Raw genomic sequence first — 26,804 nt, 5'->3', positions numbered from 1 at the left:
AGTGCAGATCATATGTATTTCTTCAGGATTTGTTACACGAATTAGATAGAAAAATGCAAAGCATACATGTTTAAATGTATAGCAGTGGGATTTAGCAGGGTGACAACTGTAAGGGGGACAGTCCATAGCAGTCACCATAGTGAGTCGCATTGGGGCGCAGGACTCACAATGAAACACCATAGCTAAAGCAGGCCACAAAAAGCTTTCGTCCTAACTCATTGTATGGTGTGCCTGAATATGTTTTTATTGTGTTTGTAACATTCATATCATGCGGCTCAAAGTCAAAAAATTACTAAATGCTTCTAAGGGGCGACCAACAGATTTCACAAAGTTGGCAACAAATGCCCAGAAACCTGAAATGTCCCGAACTGGATTAAAGAGGCCTGAGACTATCATGCGATATTTACATTCGCCTATTATTTTAATTGTTTGCATTCAGATTAGGTCCGCAAGTAAGAATTCTGCTGTAGTCTGTACACGCGATAAGCCCAGTACTATTACTACATTTGCACTGCTCCATATCTGGGTATGCTTTGCCAAAGCCTAGTGAGGGAGAGTTTTACACATCAGTTTGGTTTCCCAGTTAACTTAAATAAATTTACTTCAACAATAAATATTGCATGCAGTATATTAATTGCCACATAATTACATTGTAGTTGAATGTAGTAAACAACTATGCGCATTTTGCTTATGAAAGGCCGAGTGTGTCTGTCCGAATGCATTGTGCATAGATATGGTATTATAATTTTCACTTTAAATTATATTTAAGGGGCGACATGGTGGCGTAGTGGTAGCGCTGCTGCCTCGCAGTTAGGAGACCTGAGTTCGCTTCCCGGGTCCTGCCTGAGTGGAGCTTGCATGTTCTCCCCATGTCTGCAGTCCAAAGACATGCAGGTTAGGTGGATTGGCGATTCTAAATTGGGCTTGGTTTGTGTGTGTCCTGCGGTGGATTGGCACCCTGCCCAGGACTGGTTCCTGCCTTGTGCCCTGGGATTGGCTCCAGCAGACCCCTGTGTTCAGATTCAACGGGTTGGAAAATGGATGGATGGATGGATGGATTATATTTAAGATTTAGACTCCTGCGGTGGGCTGGCGTTCTGCCCGGGGTTTGTTTCCTGCCTTGCGCCCTGTGTTGGCTGGGATTGGCTCCAGCAGATCACTGTGATCCTGTAGTTAGGATATAGCGGGCTGGATAATGGATGGATGGGTGGATCTAGACTCAAGATGCATGGGCGACCTGCTCGGGTTTGCTTCTAGGACAGGCTGTGGCTTGACACAACTCTACCATTGGCCATTGACGTCCTGTAGTAGAATAAAAGGAGCTGATTCAGCTGCACATGGGGTCAGCGTGATACAGTTATAATGATATGATGATAATGGTGTGATTATCATGAAATAATACAATGATCATAATAGCCACACAGGTAAACACTTTTAAAGATTTTAAATATGAATGTTGACAAATGTGAATGAGTGTCAGTGCAAACGTGAGAGTGTCCTGCCATTGAGCCGTATCTCCTGCATCTAGGCATACTGTTTGGGCCCCTTGACCCTAAAAGTAAATTCAATTAATGCACAAATGGATACATTTAATCATATTTGTGACCTCCATCCATGTTAGCCCCACATTTAGACAGCATTAAACATCATAATGCAGTGGTAGAGCTGCTGCCTCGCAGTACGGAGAGCCGGGTTCGCTTCCCAGGTCCTCCCTGCATGGAGTTTGCATGTTCTCCCCGTGTCTGCATGGGTTTCCTCCCAGAGTCTAAAGACATGCAGGTTAGGTGCACTGGTGATCCTAAATTGTCCCTTGTGTATGCTTGGTGTGTGTGAGTGTGTGTCCTGCAGTGGGCTGGTGCCCTGCCCGGGATTTGTCTCCTGCCTTGCACCCTGTGTTGGCTGGGATTGGCTCCAGCAGACCCCTGTGACCCTGTGTTAGGATATAGCAGGTTGGACAATGACTGACTGACTGACTAAACATCATAAATAAAGTGCTGGTGGATAGGTAAGTGTGTCCTGTCATCCCATTTAAGGTGGGCTCCTGCTACTCTGAATTCTTTAGCTCCCCCAGCCATGTAGTGAGTTTAAAAAGTTTTGATTGATGGAGAGACAGTAATTCAAAATGCACTCACAAGAACCATACTGCCCTGTAGTTACTTCATTTTCTATTGATCTCACTTAATTAATGAGATTTGCTCAATCAGACACCCTGCCCCTTCTGTAACATGACGTTGCTGCACGAGAAGTGCCATATGGAACCAGTTTTAAAAGCAAAGAGGAAGCCAGTCTGCATGTACAGTAACAAAAGAAAAAAATCATTTAATGAACTCAAAGCATGAAGCAGGAATAAAAACAGACACCAGTGCAGCACACTGGAATCCTTGTTGTCCATACAGGCTCGATGGCCTGTCCCAGTCACATTTCTTATATACTGTATTTTATATTGTAACATTCATAGTTTGCACTACCACAAAGCAATTCATTTTACACTTTAGTGTTTCAATTGATTCTGAAATAGGTGAATACATATTTTGTCAAGGCAAGATAGAAAAAGAGATTAATGTGCTAGCTTCACTAAGGATATATTGAATCAGGCCCTCATGATAAATGGCCCACTTTTCACAAATCAAACATCTGTCAGGAAGCAAAATCTCTGTAAGTTAAAAATAAAAGCGGTAAATGGGTAGTCGATGCACTCATAAGCTTGGCCATCTATCCAAGGAATTGTCATGTACAGATCCATGTGGAAGTCTGTGGTGTGATGCTCTCAAGTCTGAGCTGCGCCTGCTCTCCCCTTAAGGAGCCCGCGACTAATGGCTCTTAACGTTAGAGCCAAGCGTCTACGTTTGATGTGCCCTTTGTGGCTCCATTCCTGAAGCTCCACAGGCAAACCCACATGGCAGTTATGTTTCACTGAGACATTAAAGGAGCAGCAAACGTGGGTCACCTAATTTTTTGCAGAGTCCATTTCTTATCAAGGTAGTGGATGGGTGTCTGACGTTAACAGACAAGCAGGCTTTGTAAAGCTTCCAAATGTTCTGTTTGTCAAGTCATTTGCACAAATGATTCATGATGTGAATCTCAGATGTCAACATTCTGACTTATTGCATTCCTGATGCACTAAACATTAAAAACAGAGCAGCTGCTGTTCCAAGAGCTGCAAGGTGGAGGAGCTGAATGAACAGCCACCTTTCCATGGAGCAGCAAGTTTAGCACACTGTTAAATTTCACGCTTTGCCACATAGACATGTGCAATGAACGGAACTAACCTGTGCAAATCTCCATGCCTACACACCACTCAGTCTCACAGAGAAGAGTATGTTTAGCTCTACAGCTTTGCAACATGGCTGACTGGGTAAACCGTTGAGTATTTAAAGGGCCAGCAGTGTCGGTGAATTGAGTGAGTCAGATGACTGGTCACCACCACTGCTACTGCTTCTGCGGTGTGCTGTAGCACAAGCCTCTTTGCTGGTGTGGGATGGCGAGGCACTGCTGTCCAGGGGGGCACTGGGGTATGTGAACACTAGGCTAGTAGTGAAAGGGGTAAGAGAAGGAGTAGTGACAAAAGTAGGGGTGTGGAGTGACTCGGGTTCCTGGAATCCCAAAGATGCCATGGGGGAAGGCACCTTGATCTCTGGGTGAGGCCTCTCTCTAGGCTGTGTTCTGGCTCTGTCAGAAAAAGCCCTCTGGCCTGTGGAGGTGGAAGGGCCTGGCTCCATGTAGTCGGGGGGCTCTTGCTTGATGAGCCCTAGGGAGGGAAGATCCGAGTCCGAGTCTGAGTCCGAGTCCAGAATTTTGCAGATAGGACGGTGTGCTTCCAAGATGAGCTCCAGTTTTTCTTTCTCTTTCTCAAGATTGGCAATCTCCTTCTGCAACACAGCCTTATCACCTTCCAGCTTTTCTGTCTCCTGTGAGAAGAGGAAGCCTAAGTCAAAACCTCAAGAAGAGAAACTTCTTTATTAACCTACAAACACAAATGAGTAGGATATGGTGACCTCCTGTGGTGTATACTGGAACTGCACTTCTGTCACCATCAATTCATTTAACACTGCATCATTTTCCACTAGCTTCACATGCATTTTAGTATGTAGCTCATGTATCACCCCATGAAAATTCAAACATTTTACATTTTGAGTGATGAACCACTTCACAGATACTTTCATATTGCTTTCATAAAAGCTGCTTCATCTGTCATTCACAGCAAACATGTATAAATTATAGCAATTCTGTTATCATTTAAATGAAACAGCTGTAAAATTTATGACACAAACATATTTAATATTTACTCAATAACATAACGTAAAATTCTCTTCTCTTGATATATAATATTTGTGATAATATTGATGTGTCTTTCTGGGTGATGTGGGTATCAATTACAGTACTAACAGAATCACATGAAGTCAGTTATTCCTTATCATCATAAAACATTTTCCATGGTGTAATACCTAGACCGGTGAAAACTGACAGCATATATGTTGTCTTATAAGCATGTATGCACCTCCATGCAGTCTGATGTTGCTACATTTAAATTCTTGTATTCTATATTAGGACAATGCAGTTACCCTCACCATTGTTCAGTTATATGGATTCATCGGAATCTAAGTTACTTTAGAAATGTGCGGTCACTGTGGTCTGACCTTTCCACTTTCTCACAAGCCTGGAGTCACATGGCTACCATTAGCCTGACCATCATATCTTAGAAGACTGCCATCATGTGTCTATTTTCCTCACCCTGTTACCCTCTTCAGGCTCACCTAACCTCATCCTATCCGACCCCACTATTCTCACAAGCTCACAGTTTCATGGATTAATCATCAATTCTGCTGTCACGATTGTGCACTTACATTTCTGTTTGTCTGATCCTTTCATGCTCTCAGTCCTGCAGCCTAACCTTGTATTTTTCAGAACACTGCATTCAATTTATCAGGGTGACCATGCTACCCAAATACATTTTCTTAGACTTAACTACTAGTCTGACTTAGCTTCTGTAACAAACTTGAAGTCTCATATGTAACAGTCTGACACATCCTCTCAAGTCTCAGTCATTGCTGAAAGCCTGACCCATTGACATGACTGTGGTTACATTACTACCAGGCTCAGTGCTCTCAAAAGCATGCAGTTAAATGGACTGTCCTATATGAGTATAAGGTCCTGCTGTTCTCCTAAAACTGTAGTCACATAATTACTAGCCTAACTCTACTATATTTGTAAGACCACAGACACACCAAAAATTTATACTCTCAAGGTCTACAGGTATATGGTAGAACTATCAATCTGATTTCGACATCTTTTAGACATTGCAGTAACCACACAGAATTTACAATCCTGCCATCTCATCTGTAAATCTAACTCAATTACCCCCTTAAAGCTACATATATGAAAGTAGTCACTTAATTATTAGCCCAACTCTGCTTTCTTGACAACTACAGGCACCTACATGTCTATTAGCTAAATACATTTACACTTGAGTTTGTAGTCATACGACGATTAGCCTGACCTTGCTGTCTTCAAGACGTTGTCTTCTGACCATACAGTCCACATAATCCAATGATGTGAACTATAAGAGTAACCCACTTACTCTCTCACACCTAGATTTGCAACTGCAAGTCTGACCTATTCACCTTACAATTCAAAATACCAAATATCAAAATATCAAAAATACCAAATATCAAAACACAAAATACCTTAATTCACTGCTTTTACTGGCCAATAGCTGCTTGACCATCAGCGTGCTCTCGAATGTCCCTGCAGAACCACAGCCATGAATCTATCCACCTGACTCTTTTACAAACAAATCTAATATGCATGATTTATATGATGCTGCTGGTCTAACTAGCCTGTACTCACATGGTTATCAGCCTAATCGCTCTCCCTTGACGTGTCCATTAGATACATTTATGCTCCTGAGTCTGCAGTCAAAATGACTATTAACCTGATCCTTCCACCTTCAAGACTTTGCAGCCTGACCCTGTGGCCCACACAATCCAGCTATCATGTCTATATGTCTATCTAAAGCCGATGTCACATTACACGACTCATAGTCGTTGGATATGTCAGACTTGTCAACTGCAGTTGCTAATGTCGTCACTGGATCATGTCAGTTTACATAACTGAAAATTGTTGGTCATGTCACAGGCTGGCTACTGCGTGCCAACCTTCCAGCACTGTTGTGCTTGCCCGCTTTTGTGTCAGCCAATAACGTGCTTTCTGACCAAGCTGGCACGGTCCTTAGAGTTAACACCTACAGCGAGCTCATCATCAATCTGTCCCCTTTATTTTCATTCTGTCATTGTACATAACAAATGAGATATGAGATAGATGAGCTTCTCTTCTGTTTGTGAGGTTCATAACATCCATGTTTCTTATTCCTAGTCACTGCATCATATGAACTGTATTTACCAATGAGCATTCATTGCAACACACAAGCCCACCTCTACGACTAAAGATAAAATCTGTTGGAGGAAATTACGGACTAGACGGAGTGAGTCTCTGAGCATGTTGGACTACACGAACGGCCTTCACAGGCGTCCATCTCCAACTGCACCCAGTTCATTAAGATTAAGTACATGAAGGCTACGAGAGAAAAAGTGCTGCGAAAGTTGTCAGATGTGACATGACCGCAACTATAGATGTGACTCCACTACTATCACTAGACTGTGGATCATGACTATTAATCTGATCTTTCTTGACTAACAACTCAGAAGTCATATGCCTCTCACTCTGATTCTGTTACCCTTTCAATCTATTCAGATACTCCAACTATCACAAGACTGCTGTGATATGACTAGGTCATAAGCGTTTTGTTATCTTGATTAATCTGAGGGTAATATCCTGAAAATCTTCAGTCATTTTGAAACTCCCATAAGCCATTAGTTCTGGATTTAGTACTACTCTGCTGCTTTCATTAGCCATGTGCTTTTGGGCCTGTTGCCGCAGCCTTCTTAGGCTAGCAGTTACCTACCTGTCCTGTCAGGCTAAGCCTGTCTGAATGACGTCGAATGATGACATAGGTTAGAAAAGGAGATTTGAAACTAACAGTGCTACAGTTGGAAAAATGGAAGAGCTGCCCAAATGATTAGATTTAGTCTAATACAGTCCTAAAATTTTGATTTTAGTTGAACATTACATTCAGATTTGAACCTAATATAAAATACTGTGCTTGCCTTTTTAAAAAAATTCTTTAATTTTGTTTATTTATTAGGCCCTTATGTTCTCATCACCCTGCAGAAAAGTTCACTTTAGCGACACTTTTTTTATTCCTCTGGCAGGTTGCTGCTTGCCAGCTGATTGGTACAGAGCAGCATTTGCAAATCACTGTGCGCGTTCCTTGGCCTCAGCAATGTGCAGAATGTAACGCTCATGTATGTGTGGGTGTCAGGCCTGCTGGGCTGTAGGAGGACTTGTTTCTGTCCTTCTCTGCACGTTTACCTTCTGTAGTGTTTCCGTGAGCTCTCTACGACGGTTGCGACACTTGGCTGCTGCCAGCTTGTTCCGTTCCCTCCTCACCCTACGTCGCTCCTCTTCCTCAGGTGTAAGCTGAAAGCAAAAAGAAAGGCAAATATTGAGTATCTGTTTTGCCATGTCTTCTTATCTTTTGACTGAGACTAGACTGTTTGTACCAACCTCCAATGTCCCATAGCACAAGAATTACATCATGCAAATAGAAACAGCTCCGCCTGTACGGTTATTACAAGGAGAGTTAATTATCTAATCCTAGCATGTGTCAACTGAATAAGACAAAAATGCATAAAGGAGGCTTGGAAAATTGCACATTTAAGGAAGTGTGTTTTTCCTACATTTACAGCTGTCCTCGACCACTTTTTGGGTTCTCTTTGCAAGCTTGCAAAGTAATTTCCCCTGAAGATGAGCAAATGCATTTCCTCAGGACTTCAGTTATTCCATTAGCCTAGAAAAAAGTTTCTTATGGAATGGTACCCAATATATCAGGTAAGTAATTACTCTTTCAGAAGTTCATAAGATACTTTGCTAAAGCCATTTTCAGCAACCTCCTGCTCTCTACAAGAAGTATTTCATCCAAGACGTTCTTAACTGTTGATGTCTGAACAGATTAGTCTATTCAGTCCGGGAAGCTGCAATTCTACGTGCATAGATGGCAGTAATACACAAATGACGATGATTGAGTAGAAAGCAATGTCACAACTCAAGATCACCCTGGAGTCTCAAGAGAAAGGCAGTGAGGTGTTATTGTAAAGCTTCTAAAAGATTATAAAAATGTAACTATGCTGTTTATTTACACCATGCACTCACTTAACAATCTTTATTTGGGAAAGCTAAGCATAGATTTAATTTAACTGCTTGAACTAAACTTTGAGTAGCCTTCAAATGCCTCTTAAATCCAGAAGGTGGCACTGCTGAGAAAGAACACCTTTAACATTCTATTACAAAAAATTCTATTGGTAATAGTAGTGCCAAGTTACATTTAAACTCAGTGATTCATTTCTAAGTTATGGTGTCCACAAGCTCATATCCTGACACACAAACACAGATAGATTATCACTTAAGAACTGCCCAAATAGTATTCAGGGATGCCTGAAATAGATCACTTTCTTGAAAAGTGAGAGTCAGAATTTTGCCCCTAGCACAATCTTTATATATAATACGCTACGGTGGCTGTTCATTTCTCTATCCAGGATTTTAAATCACCTGTACCTCGAAAACCGTTTGAACTATTGACCTGAAATTTGGTACACATATACTACGTGATGTCTACTATCCGCTTTCGGCGTGATGATTGACCTCCAAGGTTATTCCTCTTTTTATTTTTATTTTGTTTTATTGTAGAAACAACTTTTGGCAGTGGCCAGCAGGGAAGCCATGCGGTACATGTGTACGGGCGCCATTGTCACCCCTACCACCGTCGCCATCACTTTCCCTACCTCTTTATATCTAAACTCATTCTTGAGGCAGATTGAAGGCTTAAGTTCTAGCTTAAGTGAAAAATGATAGAAAACGTACTAAGTAATTGCCAAACAAATACTGACTTGATCAGTTTTACGCGAAAAGATGCCAACGAAAGAAGAGAAGAAGCAGGCCGCTAGGGTGGAGAAAAGAAGAGTTGCTCTGAAAGCAGCAAGCGCATCAACCTCTGAGCAAACAAATGCTAAGCGTACAAAGAGAAAGGATGAAAACTAGGAATACTCAAATCAAGTGTATTCACTGCACATTATCGTGCAGTGCGCCGTTACTGGTAAACCCATAATGAAAGTAACATTTACGCCCAGAAGCAGGATTTCACTGTGTATTAAAAAGGTTAAATGACACTTTAAGAAGCAGGGAAAAAAGTATGTGAGAAGAAGAAATAGAAGGGAATAGTCTGAAGTTTCTAAATTTTGAATTAATGTTACCCAGTTAAACAACATTGCTGCCTGAAACGTCCAAAATACTGAGTTCAGATCCCAGTCTAGGCGCAGTACCTGTAGAATTTGCTCATTTTTCCAGTGTGTGAATGGTATTTTGCTAATTAGGCTGCCGTCCTTCAACATCAACATGATGGTTGATTTACAGCTCAAAATGGGTATGAGTGACCTTGGGTGTATTTGTGAGGGTTCCCCGGCATAGTTTGGAACTCATTTAGGTCTGGCTCCTACCTTGATTGATCCTACTGATTTGATTGGATCCGTCCCTCCCAAAAATAAGTGAGTTTAGCAAAAGGCTGACGTATGGAAAATTAAATGAAAGAATACTGGAAGAAGAAAATGAGCTATGGCTTTTCTTGTTCATCCACTATTTTAAGTTATTATATATATATATATATAAACAAATTATGACTGCAACCAGAAGAAGTGGTTCAATTTATACTGTATGTAAAACTGCCTACAAGATATGAATCATGTAATAAGAAATGATACCAAGAGTGATAAAAGAATTTATAGATCCATAAATGGGGATACATGAGAATATGTTAGTAAGCGTGAACGACTGGAAATACAACCACCTGCATAACATGACATAGAGTTATCCAGGTATCTGATGGTATTCTATGATACAATCTACCGAAGACTGAGTTATTGCTTCTGCAGGACCATAGAGGACATGTAACAGTCAATAGCTGCACTGTTATAAATGGAACAGTCAATAGCTGCACTGTTATAAACAGATCTGAGAACACAGATGGGTAAGATATGTGATCAGACATTATCCTTGGGTAAAATGATATCAGACAGGCTTACTCTAAAAGTATTGCCTGATCAAAAGTCCCCTTACAAGCAGCAGAGATGTTCTACACTATGACATTCTCTGTTCCTACAGTGTGTGTTGTTTCTTGGCGTTGCTAAAACTGAACTGTTGTGTATGTTACCCTTTTGTGAAAATCAGATGGCTATCCAATGCAAAAGTGGAGCAGGACTCACTGCTGAGAATGCAGAGTCTACAGTAGCAAAGACTAAATGAGTGTGGCATCCAGAGAAGTCCAGAGCAGCATGAAGGTAAGTGACCAATGACAGTCAATGTAATGATATCTGTAAATATAGTCCTACTGTATTTTCTATCTATTCTTCAGGGTCTTAACCTTGCAGTCCACATACAGTATATCTAAAAATGGTGGACGCCATAATACTGTTAACAAAGGGGCCATGGTGTTGTTCCTCTAGGTCTCTCAGATCTTTCCTAATGGGCATGTGAGACTTCCAACAACCATTGTTTCCATTGTTACCATTGTATAACCAAAACAGGTCCAAATTGCTGGATTTAATGAGGCTAGCTGGTCATTTTAATAACATGGCCCAAATCAGAATAGGGTGCAACAGAATTTTAATTTCCTCAGAGCATTAAGAAATGCTACACAAACCAGGAGAATTCAGAATGTACACTTTGTGGTAAAGTTACCGCCCAGATGTATTACTTCCTGAGAAGTTAAAAGGACCCAAGCGAATCCTTTCTTTGTTAGTGTTCTGTTGGTTTTCACCAGGAGCAGGAACAACCTTGTTCTTTAAATGCTGTATTAATTATAATAGTGTTCAAGTATCTGCGGATTTTGTTTGATTTGGGGTATGTTATTCCATAAAGTCTTATATTGGTCATTTACAATCTACTTTGGAGTAGCTATGAAAGTGGCAGTTCAGGGTTAAGAGGAGAACACTGGACTCGCAGTCAGAGATCAAGAACTGGGAGGACTGTGGGCAGCTGCTGTCCTGCTGGCTAAAAGGACAGACGATCTGTGAGTCACACTGCATGCGAGATGTGTTCCTATGCTGCGCTTATGTAAGTGCTTTGACTGATCAGACCAACTGGGCATTTTGCTGAAGGCAGATGGCATGTCTGTTTGCATCTTTTCAGCCCAACTCTCCATACAGCCTGTAAAATACTCAGCTTGTAGCAGTTAATTGGTGGATGAGAGAGAGAAAGCCCATCTTCTTAAAAAAAATAATTTTTAAACTCCTACTATGTCTAATAAGTGGAGCCCAACAATGTTAAATCTGAGACAGGAGCAATACAAAACAGAAATACAGTCATGAACTACTGTCATTCAAAATATAGCACCCAGTCTGCCTTCTTAGGAAAACTGGCCTGGTCTCATATTTTCATTGAATCCACAGACATAAAGACTAGTTTGCTGGTACAGCTAAATTTCCATAGTGAGTGTGTGTGTGTGTGTGTGTGTGAGAGACAGTAGCTGTGCAATGAGCTGGAGTTCAGTCTCATTCGGTCTCCTGCCCTGTACGTATTGATTTCACTCTAGGGTTTCATTAAAAAAATTCTAATCCTGAGCTCAAACAGTTAAAAAACGTAACATTTCTCAAAATGACACATAGCTAGACATATTTTGAACAAGTGCAGTCCCATACTGATCTGTTTATTTTGAACACAGACTCATGTAAGAAAACTGAATTTCGGCATTGGTTTTTGATATTGGCTGCTCAGCCGGCAGGGAGTTTAGTTGTTCACTTTTCATTAGCTATATGAATTGTATCAGCTATCTAACTATGCTCAGTGGCTAACGGCAGATGGATTGAATTTCTCTTGCCAGTTGGATACATGAGATGGCACGGTGCAAGCATGGCGACTAGCCTCAATATCTCATGAGTCATGGCAGTCTGTAGTGACTCAGTTGGCAGCCTGCAGTCGGGTGACTCACCTCGTTGCTGTTTCCTGCCGGTCCCAGTGTGATCCTACCTGGATCTGCGTACAAGAGGAAAAGGGAGAGGCTGGACCTCAAAGGAATGACTCGACGCATTCCTAGATGGCGAGCCATTTCCTTCTTTTGCCACTGGAACAAAAAGATTAAACCACTGCTGCTATGTGGTGAAATCTGTTCAGTTGGCGATGGCTGATCAACTTACTGTTCTTTGGGTCAACATTCCTGCAATGACCATTTTCTTTTCTCTCTCTTCACCAGCATCATCATTTTCCTTCGGTCAAGAATCAGTTAGGCTGCTTTTGACCAACACAGATGTCCAAGGTGCTTCATTCTCATAAAAAGAGGAAATACTAGCTTAGTCAGAAAAGAAAACTTGGCAGGATTTTCTGTGCTGTGGTCTCAAGAATCCAAATGAGCACAAATCCTTATCAGTGCAGCAAAAAGGAAGAGTTTGGATGCAGTTTAAAATGTTACTTGTCTAGTTCAGTAAGCTCCTAGTTAATCATTTTTAAGAATTTATTTCTATTTTGTGGTACTGTTCTGTCTCAGAGATATATATATACACTACTACACACTAACATCTGATCATGATGTGTTTTATGATTCAATTATCTATGAGTTTTATTAAGTACAGGACCCAAATGTGTTTCCAGTTCAACTGTAAGTGGGACTGCAGCCACAATGGTCCGGAAGGAAATGAGTTTGGCAGAGAAAGGGTTAGTTCCGGATATGATAAAGGCAGGACATTCCTTTGCATCTATAGAGCAGAGACATTACCCAGATTACCCTTGCAGATTCCATGCCCATCCTAACTGATGCAACCCTCCTTTCTTGAGTGACTACCCGACTGCCTTTGGCACTTTGGATTGAATGGATGACAATGTTTGCTCTCCTTTTAATAAACATTTTTGTACTCCCACAATGGGCATATCTGACATGGAAGTACAAGGTGTTAATCACTTGCCCAGACCTCAAAAAATGTAGGAATGTCACAGCTCACCATTCAACATTGAACATTCTTTTAGGGCAGCTGGTAAGTCACCCGCATTTGTGCCATACAGAAGGGCTGGATAAGCAGAGATTTTGCAACAGACATGTTGGAAGATTTCACGGCATTATAAATAACCTACTTTCTGTTTCATAGGCTAACTGAAGATTCAGAATTGGCCATATGTGCGTGTGGGTGTGTGCATAAAATGGCCTTCCACCCAGAGCTGCTGGAATTGGCTCTGGCCCCTATTAGCCCAAATCGAATGCAGCAGCAGGATTTACAATGTTGTGTTTTATTCTGGCAATTGGCTGCGTTCATAGTATTTTTAATCATCTTGCATTTACTCATTTTGTTTTGTATGTCCTTAACTCTATGTATATTATTTCAGTAAGTCTTTATATTAGATTAGATATGATAAACTTTATTAACCCCAAGGGAAAAATACAAATGGGTAAATAAAAATGGGAACATTTTCCACACAGGTCCTAATTTTAACTTCTCACTCCTGTAGATTTTGACACCTGTTGGGTTAAAATAAATGATGCAGATTTTAAATCGTCTTTGCTATATAATTACCAGCACTATACAATATAATTCAACTTGGTTAAAGCTGTCAGCTCAAGTAAGCGATTACAATAATTATTTAGGGCCGTTAAATAAAATTGGTATAATTAGAGAATTACACCGTTTTTTGCTTGGGTTCCTAATGCACCGAACATGAAGTCGCAGAAAAAACTCACAGTGGCATCAGCCTGTTTAAATGGTTGGCGCTGTAGCTCCTCTCTAAAATGAGCTGTTTGAAGGATACTCCAAGTGGACCTCCTGGTAGTGTTCGCTATGTATCGACAGTTTACTTCCTAGCATGCAAGGCATCAAGCCCAGCAAACAGCAGCAATGCACTGAACAAGCACCAGAGCAGCTCATGGTCAGATACCTGACAGAATGAAAGCATGTTTTCAAGTAAGACAAAACAGCCAAATGGTTTGGCCATTTTCTATCGTGTAAAACCCAATGAACGTGTTTATGACAGGGTGTTGTGCAGATGCGATCCTTGCGTTTGGTGAGTGAAATGATAAAATAACTAGGAAACACTCAAACCTCCAGTCCTCGAAAGAAAGATGGTTCAGATGCTTTTTATGAAACAGAGCACCCCCACTTCACTCCACTGAGGGTGCCAATACCATTTTGGCTGTCTTTTGCACTAGGACTGTATGACTTGCATTTGTGATGAAAATAGTCAGTCGGCCTTTACTGTCATCAGATGTCACTGCAGTTCTTTACCTGTCAGCCATGCGCTGTGCCTGCCCCACTGTTCTTTTCCTGTCAGAAAGAAGGACCCAAACGCCCAATTACATGGCCAAAGTAACCCGCACCTCCAATCTGGCTTTCATTTGTACACAAAGTGTATGACTGCCGTTAGTGATGAAAACGTTCAGTTGGCCTGCGCAATGCATTTTACTGTCAGCAGATGTTGTTGGTGTTATTTTCCTGTCAGCAATGCAATATGTCCACACAACTGTTCTTTTCCTGTCAGCTAGGGCACCTGGCTATACCACTGCTTGCACTGAGAAGGATCCAAAGCCCAATGACATGGCCGAAGAGGACAGAATCCTCCAATTCTTCAGTCATGTTATGTGTATTATAAGCTCTTGATTAAGACCAAGATCAAGGCTCAAGGCCTAGTGATTCAAGAGCGTTTGTGTAACAGACAACCCTTATCAAGACAGACAGACAGACAGATAGATAGATAGATAGATAGATAGATAGATAGATAGATAGATAGATAGATAGATAGATAGATAGATAGATAGATAGATAGATAGGGCACTATATGATAGATAGATAGATAGATAGATAGATAGATAGATAGATAGATAGATAGATAGATAGATAGATAGATAGATAGATAGATAGTGTGGTCTTTGGCCGGCTTGTCATCCTGGCCAATACCCCCAGGCCGCCAGATGGAGCCCTCCCTGCAGTATGGAGGTGCCCCGAAGACCAGCAGGGAGTCATGGACTATGTAGTTTTTATATACGACCCTGCTGGATACCAGAGGGGCCGCAAGAGGGAGCTGCAGGGAGGACCGAAGACTCATTTGTGCCCTATAACCCGGAAGTACGTCAAAGGAAGAGCGACGTGCTTCCGGGGTGAGAAGAAGGACTCGTACCTGACCCGGAAGTGATATTGAATCACATGGACTGGGGACTGGGAACACTTCCGGGTCAGGGAGAATAAAAGGACTATGGGAGCTCCCAGATGGCGAGCTGAGCTGGGTGGAAGGGTGGCAACGCGTCTGGGAGTTGGAGGATTGTATTGATTAGTGATTGTGTGTTATTTAATGAGTATAGTGGAGGAGAGGGTGCTTTGTGCACTGTGGCAATTAAATAAAGTTATCATTTAGACTTTTATCTGGTGTCTGGAGTCTTGGACAGGGGTTCAAGGGAGCGATACAGTTCTAATCTGTCACAATAGATAGATAGATATATGAAGTGAATAAAACACACACAAGTTACCCATTTTTTTGAATGGAATGCCTATATTGATTATGTTAAAATCAATTCATAGAATAGGCTTGAAATTAGAAAAAAGGAAGACAGTGACTACTATAACATTTATAACCAGGGAAAGGTGGAAAATGTCTCTATAACCTTGGCTTTTAAACATTCAAATATCCAGTGATTTTTGTTTTAATTTAATAAAACAAATGAATGGTAAGAGGATTGGCTGATTTGAACATTTTTTACTTTCTGGAAATTCTGCAGTAACTCCAAGTATTGCATAAGCACTGTAATTTAAAATATGTACCGTAAGATGTGCACATATCCTGGGACCATAGAGGGGGAAGTTAGCAGTTAAGTGTGCCCAATTTAATACAGAGTATGATACGCTACAAATCTTGATGACACTCTGAATGTAATTCTCCTCACATCTTTTAAGAAATATGCACTTTGCTACACCCATAGGTCTACCTAGAAGGCACTCATTCTCATAAATGTGAAAGTGAAATCCAAAAAAAAGCTTTCAAAATTGAAACCCACAACCGTTTTGTTCTTATTCAAAAGAAAAATGGTCAGTTTCTCTTTCAAATGAAAAACAGGTTTCCACTTACTTTGTATTTGATCATTTTGTTATTAGACATTAATATTTCCCAGTGGTTACATACTGAGAATGATAATTAAAGCAATTAAGATGTCAAATATATTTTCATAAACGTTTATCCTATCTTGATGCAAATAAACATTATTAATAATTGCATTAATGAAAGTGAAGCTCTTACACCTATTAGGTAGTTCTGTAGATATCTCCTAGCCTGATTATTCTTGTTCTTCATTACAAATGAGTGTAATGTACTTTAAAGTGCTATAATAAGTTAAATATGCAAGTACTGGACTTGGAAAATTAATAAACATTTCTTTACATTATATAAGGACAAGGTTGCCACAAAAACACTACTTTCCAAAGTGTTAGCCTTCTAAAAAAAGACATTGTCTGGAATGGTGTTGCAGTAGTTTTCCTTAAACTGCGTTTTCTTCCCAAATTCTGAATTCATACAATTGATTCTCAATGAGTCCAAACACAGTGGGGTCTCAAGCACCGAGCGTTGGAGGGCTGCACCTGCCACAGACGTTTGTTCCAATAAACGTTCCTATTTGCTGTAAAAGCCAATTATGGCACTTGATGGAGTTCTAACTCCTGAGTTTAAATCCCACATACAGTCATTGCATGTTCTCCCTGTGCTTCTGTGGGTTCTCCTCGAGTTTTCTCCCTAGTTCCCACATCGGCCCTCTCTGGGTGGGTGTGTGAGTGATCCCTGCGGTGGAAAGGCTTGCTTCCCACCATGTGCCCACTGCTGTTAGGACAGGCTCCAGCCCATAAGATGACACTGAATTTTATAAAGCTTGTTTGAGAATGTTACGTTTATTCCACTAACACGCTAAGATCTGAGTCTATAAAATAACAGTTATTTTCACAGTCTTCATCTTTTTTTGATTTCCCTTTTGCCAACTAGCAATAAATTACAAACAGCGTGGAAGCTGAAATCTAAATTGATGCTATATGTGCGTTCATGACAAAGTGTCTTTTTTATCAGTAAAAGACTTGGATATGAATATACAAAAAGTACCAAAGGATTGAGAAGTACAACTCGGCTTCAGTCCACAAGACATTCTTATGAGGTTCTTAGAAAATCCGCAACGTTACAAGAACTGATGTGGCAGAAGGGGAGCTCTAACAACCCACAGAATCAAACATGTTTATTAACAGCAAAGACTGCCTTCTGATTTAGTAGTGGGCTGTAGTCACACAGAAACTGAATTTGAGAAGCCCAGCCTAAAGTACTAAAAAATACTGAAAAAACCTGGTGCCGATCCGACTAATTTCAGTCATTTTCATCCTATTTCTAATCTACCTTTCCAAAATCCTTGAAAAAATAGTGGCTATTCAACTTCATTCTCATTTATCTCAAAATAATCTGTATGAACAGTTCCAGGCTGGTTTTCGTCCCCTCCACAGTACAGAAACGGCACTTATAAAAATTACTAATGACCTCCTTATGGCAGCTGATTCTGGTTTAATCACTATTCTCATCCTTCTTGATCTGAGTGCGGCCTTTGACACTATTTGTCACACTACTCTTCTCAATAGATTATCTTCGATTGGCATTACCCACACTCCACTAGATTGGTTCAGATCCTACCTCTCAGGCCGCACTCAGTTTGTTCAGCTTAAAACTTTCACATCCCAATCCACCGCTGTTACTTCAGGTGGGCTCTGTCCTGGGGCCCCTACTTTTCATTATTTACCTCCTTCCCCTCGGCAATATCTTTCGTAAATATAACATTAACTTTCACTGTTATGCTGACGACACCAGTCTCTATCTCACTAGCAAACCTACTGTTTCCTTTCCAACCTCCTCACTTATTGATTGCATAACAGAAATCAAATCCTGGTTTTCTTTAAATTTTCTTAAATTAAATAGTGACAAAACTGAGGTTCTCCTCATTGGTACAAAATCAACATTATTCAATACTGATCATTTTTCATTTGTTATTGATAATTCCTCTGTCTCCCCTTCTCCACAAGTTAAGAGTCTGTGTGTCTTCCTTGACATTACTTTATCTTTTCAGTCCCACATCGATAACATCTCCCAGTCTGCATATTTCCACTTGCATACCATTAATCGTATTCGCTCCTCGCTCACTCCCCACACCACTGCTGTCCTTGTTCATAGCCTTGTCACTTCTCGTCTCGATTACTGTAATAACCTTTTCTATGGTCTTTGTTGCAAATGTTTTTATAAGCTTGTACTGGTCCAGAATTCATCTGCCTGCATCATTACTGGAACCCCCTTTATTCTGTTTTCTTTGTATCAGTATACTGCTGCTGGATTATGTGAATTTCCCCTTGGGATTAATAAAGTATCTATCTATCTATCTATCTATCTATCTATCTATCTATCTATCTATCTATCTATCTATCTATCTATTATATAGTGCCTTTCACATCTATCTATCTATCTATCTATCTATCTATTATATAGTGCCTTTCACATCTATCTATCTATCTATCGATCTATCTATTCACCATATCACTCCCATGTTGCAGCAGCTTCACTGGCTTCCAGTTAAGTTCCACATTCAATTCAAAATTCTTCTGTTAACATTTAAGACTATCCACAACCTTGCCCCTCCATATCTGTCCGACCTCCTCCATGCTGCCATTCCCTCTCGCACCCTTTGATCCTCTTCCTCCATCCACTTGACTGTCCTCTTCGTCTGTCTTACCACCATGAGGAGCAGAACATTCAGTTGCTCTGCTCCCCAGCTCTGGAACTCACTACCATCTGAGCTTAGAAATATTGAATCATTTTCACTTTTCAAATCTAAACTTAAAACTCATTTGTTTAAGGCTGCTTTTTCTCTTTGATTACAATTTGCTCTGTCTGATTTTAATTTTTGTATTTTACTGTTGCTTATAATGTGTGTTTTATCTATTGTTCGGTGGCCTTGAGTGTTTAGAAAGGTGCCAACAAATAAATAAAATGTATTATTATTATCCATCCATCCATTTTCCAACCCGCTGAATCCGAACACAGGGTCACAGGGGTCTGCTGGAACCAATCCCAGCCAACACAGGGCACAAGGCAGGAACCAATCCCGGGCAGGGTGCCAACCTACCACAGATTATTATTATTATTATTATTATTATTAAAGCCTAAAAAGTTGATTTTAAACTATGAGATCAACTGTTCAAACCCTGCTGCTGCTTCACTTTGTGAAAATGAGCAGGTCACTTAATCCTCCATTGTAACAAACACAATATAACATTCTCAAAACCACTTTACAATTATGGGGGGCTGGATCCTATCCCAGCAGCACTGGGCACAAGGCAGAAAACAGCCCTGGACTGGGTAACTCCATTGCAAGGGAACCTTATAGTGTTTAAGTATAAATAAAAGTATATGGGAGAGTTAGTAAATAAAATTACAATTATGGACTTCATACATCATTGCATTTTTCACAACACAAGTGTGATCTTGACCACTTTGGAGCATGCATCAGATTTAGGTAAAGCATATTTCTGTTCTTCTGTGTCCGTTATTTCTTTAAGTTTTGTGAACCTTCTATTTGTTTTTATTGTATGAATATTCAGAGCAACCAAATCCCTTGAAGTTCATGCGCATTACCGCTGTTATTATCACTAAATTAATCCTCTGTAACCTTCCAACAGGCTCTGAACAATGGATGAATAACAGACCGATTGAGTGAATTTGTTTATACATACTTTGTTTTTTATATCTGCAGAAAGTGTACATTTTATTTGCTGAGCTCATTTTTGCTTTTACATGTAATTTTTGAGTATATTAATGATTGATGATTAACCCATATGTTAAAAATATTAATTAATAGTTCACTTGCTTCATATGATTGATGACTTAGAAACTGAGTGGCCATGTTAGCATTGGGTAAGAGGGTGTGATGTGGTCGGCATGACTTAGAGCCCTTGTGTCCTGATTCAGTTCATTACTGGGTCGCCATTTGCACTTTGCTTTCTCTCCCTGTGTTCCCGTGGCATTTCTTTTTCTTCCATGCTGCTAGGGTGAAAGCACCTTTACCTGTAGTGAAAGCAATGAGACTGCATATCAATGTGATTATTTGCGCTCAGTGCCGGTGTTAGGCCAACCAACTGTTCGGTAGCTAAACCGGGTGGCTGGGTCCCCCCCACCTTATGATCTGTGACTTGGTGAATGCCTAATTCAACTTAATGGTGGTGCTGGCCATATTTGCACTTCACAATCAAGTCTTCTTCTACTGAGGATGAATTTCTCCTCTGCATTTGGTGAGAGGTCAAGCAAAATGACACCTTTTATTGGCTAAATAAAAAGATTACAATATGCAAGCTTTCGAGACAACTCAGGCCCCTTCTTTGTTAATACTAATACTAAGTTAGTCGTCAGTTTCCTGTGACTCTCTATTTAATGCTAGTTTTTATTGTATGAATTTTTTGGTCTCTGTGGCTTTGGTTTTATCAAAGCTAACACAGTTTATATCATGATTTGTAAAATTTTGGAAAGCTGCTGAAACATTCTCTAATTCTCTAAATTAAACGTAATTATATTTTGATTGATTATAAATAATGAAATGATTCTTGAAATAAATTTGAAAGTAAACTGTTTGAATAACTATAACTCATCCCAAAAAGGGCCAGATGACTAACAATCAGTACGTATTTTATAAAGTAAACAGATTTAATAAAACTAAGAAGTGAGTAAGTGAACAAAACGACAAGTAATGTGAGTGTAAAAATAAAGAGTATGACTTGCACTTTTCAGATGCCATGATTTCCTGCAGCTGAATCAGCCAGCAAAGTAGTGTGCAGAAAATGTGAGCTGACCCCTTGAAAGCCCTGACTAGCTTGGCTTTTGTAAAGTATGCACGCGGGAAAACCCAGTCTGAGTCACAATTAATTACACCTAAATACATTTCAAAACAAAGTCTTTTATGAATCAGTCTTCCTTTAGGCCCATGATGACTCTTCAGACCCTCAGGGTTCAAGCTCAAATGAGAGATGTTTGAATTAACCCCGACCTGGCTGAGTTTGAAGTTTCCTCCAAATACTATATCAGATTGTTTAATCCTAAAACCAGTGACGATTTTTTATTCAAGGCCAACGTTCTTCTGTGATATAATGTGAATGACATCTAGCATTACATGGGGAACCGAGTCAAGTTATCACTAGGGCAGAGTACTTTCGTTTTTTTCTCAGACTACTTTAACTCCTTTACCACAGCCTACAGAAACACAACTGTATTTAGAAATATAATCAGGACTGAAAAGCTTACACAACAAAATTGAAAGCACTTTCAACAATGTAGAGGTTAGGACATTGCTACACCCACCACACAACAAACCACCTGGATTGGGACCCCTCAGCACCACACTGGAACAGTGGGAGGTTTTTAACAGTGGCTGAAGTGCCAATCCTACCACCAACCCCCACATTTTCCCTGTAAACTGGAGAACCTGGTGGCAGGGCTGGATGCAGATTCACATCGTACCCAGGATGAAGTAATTGCAGGTTAAGGGCTTTGCTCAAGGGCCCAACAAAGTAGAGTTACTTCTGGCATTTACGGGATTCGAACTAGCAACCTTCCAATTTGGTACAGATTCCCTGTTTGTACATGAAGACCTTTGGCTATATTTAATTTTGAAAATATTTCCCTTGGGAAACTTTACTTGGTGACTGCGCCTATAATTTTTTGGGACGGGCCACTAGGAGGCATTTTAGGAGTTTTCAGCTTATGAAATTTATTTGGTGAGCACCTCTGTGCTGTATTCCACCTGGGGCAGCCCTGGGCACCCCAAGAAGCTGGCTCACTATCTGTAGGGTGCTGGCATATTCTCACTGTGTTCATATAACCTTTTCTGGATGCCTCCAGTTTCATCCCACATCATAGATAGATAGACAGACAGACAGACATACAGACAGACAGACAGACAGACAGACAGATAGATAGATAGATAGATAGATAGATAGATAGATAGATAGATAGATAGATAGATAGATAGATGTGAAAGGCATTACATAATAGATAGATAGATAGATAGATAGATAGATAGATAGATAGATAGATAGATAGATAGATAGATAGATAGATAGATAGATAGATAGATAGATAGATACTTTATTAATCCCAAGGGGAAATTCACATAATCCACCAGCAGTATACTGATACTAAAAACAATATTAAATTAAAGAGTGATAAAAATGCATGTAAAAAACAGACAATAACTTTGAGTAATGTTAGCGTTTCAATCCCCATCCTCCCCGCCCCCCCAATGGGGTGGAATTGAAGAGTTGCATAGTGTGGTGAGGAACGATCTCCGCAGTCTGTCAGTGGAGCGGGACAGTGACAGCAGTCTGTCACTGAAGCTGCTCCTCTGTCTGGAGATGATACTGTTAAGTGGATGCAGTGGATTGTTCATGATTGACAGGAGTTTGCTTAGTGCCCATCGCTCTGCCACGGATGTTAAACTGTTTAGCTCCATGCCTACAATAGAGCCTGCCTTCCTCACCAGTTTGTCAAGGCGTGAAGCATCCTTCTTCTTTATGCTGCCTCCCCAGCACACTACCGAGTAGAAGAGGGTGCTCACCACAACCGTCTGGTAGAACATCTGCAGCATCTTATTGCAGATGTTGAAGGATGCCAACCTTCTAAGGAAGTATAGTCATAAAGATATGCACACTACACAGGCAGGTAATGTTTCGTTCTTCTAATAGAAGTGAGTGTGGTTGCATGAGGGAGTGAGCCCTGAACTAGTCTGCCATTTCCATAACAAGGATGAGAAGATGGATGAATGTTTAATCTGGTAATTTTTACATGTTTAGTACGTAGTGTTCTGTGGTCACCCAATTGCTAAGATGCATAAGAAAAAGCTAAGTTAAGTCAAACTAAGTATGATTTAATATTCAATATTAAAAATATTGAAAACACTGTTGAAGGAGGAAAAAAAATAATTGATCCTATGCTTAGATCTGAACATGTCTTTGTATGTTGTAAACAACATGAAATTAAAAAATACAATCACATAAGAAAACAATACATGATTGAAAACATTCATTTTTTTGCATCGCACTAATAAGAATACCAAAATATATAAATGAATAAAAATTCTCACATGTTCTTCATGTCTTCGGCGACCACTGCTGGCAACCCCCACTGCTCTGATGACCCCAGGCCTACCAGAAGGTGCAGGAACAAAGTGTGTTGAGCTAGATGGGGCAATTGAACTGAACGGTAAAGATCTTGGGAGCTGTCCAGAGGCTGTGGTGCTGATTGGTTGGACCATCCACTGCAGTTCTTGGCTGCTTGTAATTGTGTTGAGGCTGGGGATAAATTGACCTCCACTTGACGGACTATCAGGTCCAAACTTCTAGAAGTAAAGGTATAGTACAAGATTAGATCATAGCTCTGGTCTCCTCGGGTTATACAAAATGTTATTTTAAAAAACTTATACAGGCCTAGACACTACAAAACTTCCCCAAGTATTATGTTCTTGTGAAGTCTGAAGAACATGAACTGAGTCAGGCGTTTACTGCTGTAACAGATTATTTCCCAGGATCAGGTAGTAAATTGGGAAAATGGTCAGCACAACAACTGATAAACTTTCACACTTCCAGTTTTAGAAACCATGAATCTATCAAAGGGAAAGTCTTGTGGACCTAACAACTAAGCACTCTGTGGTGACCTCAGATTTTTTTTATTATTATACTTTATTAATCCTGAAGGAAATTCCTTGGTTTTCACATACCCCTTGGGGTCAGAGCACAGGGTCAGCCATTGTACAGCACCCCTGGAGCAATTGAAGGTTAAGGGCCTTGCTCAAGGGCTCAGCAAAGTAGCATCTCTTTTGGCAGTGATGGGGATTCGAACCGGCAACCTTCAGGATACTAGCGCAGATCCTTAGCCTCAGAGCCACCACTCTGCCTAGCAAATATAACATCTTAAGTTTCAAAGGCATTTGAAGACTAGAAGTAATTACCGATACTTAAAAGATAATACAAAAAGCTATAGTAGAATTCTGTTTTGGCATAAAAACAAAATCCAAGGACTCTATAGCTTGTAGCAAGAAGCGACATTTAATCACAATGAATCACACATTACCCATAGGCATTTTATTATTATTGTGAGTATATTCTTTTAAAAGTGAGCATGATTGCAAAATTACATTTCAAATAAAGGAGAAATTTCATCAAAGTGCAGGAAGTCAGTCAATCCTATCCCCACCTCCCTTCAAAGAGTATAAAATACATACACATAGTAATGCAATCTTTAGAAATTAAGGAAGGAAATGTTCTTTGTTAAACAATAAATACACATTTCTCTGTCTTTACGCAATGAAGGGTGCATTGCACCTTCAGGAGATGCTGAGCAGTGAATCCTTGCACAGCTGTGTCCGTTGTTTGTTCTGTAGTCATAAATTGGAAATGTCAAAAAATGTTGCAAGACCAGCATACACACACGTAAGCACAAAACACTGACGATTCTTAGTGGCTCATCCATTAAAGTATAGAAGATGTTTGGCCAATTTAACCTACAGCACAAAATGGTGATTCTGTTCATTTATAATGCATGCTGAGAAAATTGAAAACCATAATGCATTTTACTCTTCTTTATGTCTGTAATGTTGTCTTTATTCTAGTGCTTTTGCAATATTGCCTATGCCAATTCAGTAAAATACACACTATGAAGCATTCAACAGAAAACTTACTAACTTGTTAAGAATTAAACTAATCTGAAGTATTTATATTTTTACTATACAAAGGCCACTCAAGTGGAAATTCTCCTTGAGGTCAAAATCCACTGCATACTTCATAGAAGCAGATTTTTCAGCTCAAAATGCAATACATGAAGCACTGTAGTGCAAGAAACTTTACTTATATTCTTGAGGTATTATACAGCACATATTTATTTCACTAAAGAAGCCGGACTACCCTCTCAAAAGTTATATAAAAAAATAACCAAAATAATCTTCAAAACAATATAAACATCGTAATTAGCTTAAATGGAATAATAAAAATCATTTGTGACAAGAGACAAAAGTATTTTGAGTGGGTACAAAGACGTTGAATGTACTCTGCTATGGCTGATGGATACTCAAGTGCACCCAAACATGCTTTTCTTCCTCTCTATGCCTCAGGAACGTCAATTATTTTGGGGGTGCATAAAACTTACTGAATGCGATGCTGAACAATCACTGTCTAAAGATTGTCAATTAAATATTACAGTATCATCTCCAGGTAGATGCTTCCAACACAGGGAGAAGTTTAAACCCACACAGATATACAGTGGTGTGAAAAACTACTTGCCCCCTTCCTGATTTCTTATTCTTTTGCATGTTTGTCACACAAAATGTTTCTGATCATCAAACACATTTAACCATTAGTCAAATATAACACAAGTAAACACAAAATGCAGTTTTTAAATGATGGTTTTTATTATTTAGGGAGAAAAAAAAATCCACTGTACCGGCTGTTCCTGAGCTCAAACTTAACACAGAAAGTTTAGGTCTCAATGTACAGCAAACCTTCAAATCTCAACTTTTGTTTTTTAATTTTTAAATAAAGTCAACTGTACTGAATGTTCTGTTCTCAGTGTTTTTTTTTTCTTTTGTTCTTCCATCCATCCATCCATTATCCAACCCGCTATATCCTAACTACAGGGTCACGGGGGTCTGCTGGAGCCAATCCCAGCCAACACAGGGCAGGAAAAAAACCCCGGGCAGTGCGCTAGACCACCACAGTCTTTTGTTCTTATATTGTATTTTAATATGAGTAGCTTTTTATCATCCTCTGGCATCGGGCTCATTATTAAAGGTGCTCTAGCGATTCGGACTACTCACAGCTACTTTGTGCTCAATGGCTCTGTCTGATCCCATAGCTGGTATGTAACAGATCCATTCAGTGAGAATACCAGAGTCAGGGAGTCTTCGACAAGGCCATTCTACAAGTACCTGGTGAAAAATTGTTGTTTTCAGGAAACTGAGAATAAACTGCTTTGAAATGAGATTCTGAGTGGGTTTCCCCATTATAGAACAGAATTAGTAAGCTTTTCATCATTGAAGCCCCCCTATTTGAATTAACTTTCCCACTTATCAGTTTAAAAGTACATAATATACTTATCTGTTTTTGTTTTTAAATACTGATGTCCTGTGTTTCATGTGTCACATTGTCATACAGGTGAAATGAAGAGAGAATCAGAAGTATCAGTTGCTTACAATGTTTTTAAAACCTTTTCCAACAATTTTGGTTTGATGAGTTTGTCTCATGTTTAAATAATCATAATAAATTTAGAGGAAAATATATTTCACTACATCTCACTGTATAAGCATCAAGTGAGCCTCATGTGCTGTATTGGTGAAAGGTAACCCATCCAGATCTACATGAGGTTCACCGGTAGAGGTGATCCTCATTTTGGGTTGAGCTTTTGGCTCCAATTCCAGTGAATTTAATCACATAGTATTCGATTTACTGATTTCTGCAACTGTGGACTAAATCAAGAAATGCTACTGCAATATAACACAGCACCTTAATCTTCAAAAGAGGTAAGGAACACACGTGGATTACGATAATAGACAGGGCCTTGATCTTCAAAAGAAACAGGGACAAGTCAAAGTACAAAGAGAAACCTCAGATGTCAATGAAATCACAACA

The 26,804-nt window shown here is 39.9% G+C and overlaps 1 protein-coding gene across 4 annotated transcripts in view; it reads right to left on the bottom strand.

Moving 5' to 3' along the window:
- Window positions 1-2,294: 2,294 nt before the first annotated feature.
- Window positions 2,295-26,804, bottom strand: part of fosl1a (FOS like 1, AP-1 transcription factor subunit a) — a 37,884-nt gene continuing 13,374 nt past the window's right edge. For 2 of the 4 annotated variants that reach the window (XM_039769125.1, XM_039769123.1), the window contains exons 2-4: window positions 23,270-23,521; window positions 7,429-7,536; window positions 2,295-3,908 (exon numbers count right to left, since the gene is read on the bottom strand). In XM_039769125.1, the coding sequence (XP_039625059.1) occupies window positions 3,372-3,908; window positions 7,429-7,536; window positions 23,270-23,521 (897 nt within the window). In that variant the 3' untranslated portion in view covers window positions 2,295-3,371. Of the gene's footprint in view, window positions 3,909-7,428; window positions 7,537-23,269; window positions 23,525-26,804 lie in introns of all 4 variants that reach the window. The other 2 variants (XM_039769124.1, XM_039769122.1) reach the window with 1 other exon arrangement.

This window comes from Polypterus senegalus, chromosome 11 (assembly GCF_016835505.1).
Source record: "Polypterus senegalus isolate Bchr_013 chromosome 11, ASM1683550v1, whole genome shotgun sequence".
Classification (NCBI taxonomy): Eukaryota; Metazoa; Chordata; class Cladistia; order Polypteriformes; family Polypteridae; genus Polypterus; species Polypterus senegalus.
The sequence above is the reverse complement of the archived record's forward strand: the minus strand, read 5'-3'. Positions and strand labels throughout refer to the sequence as shown.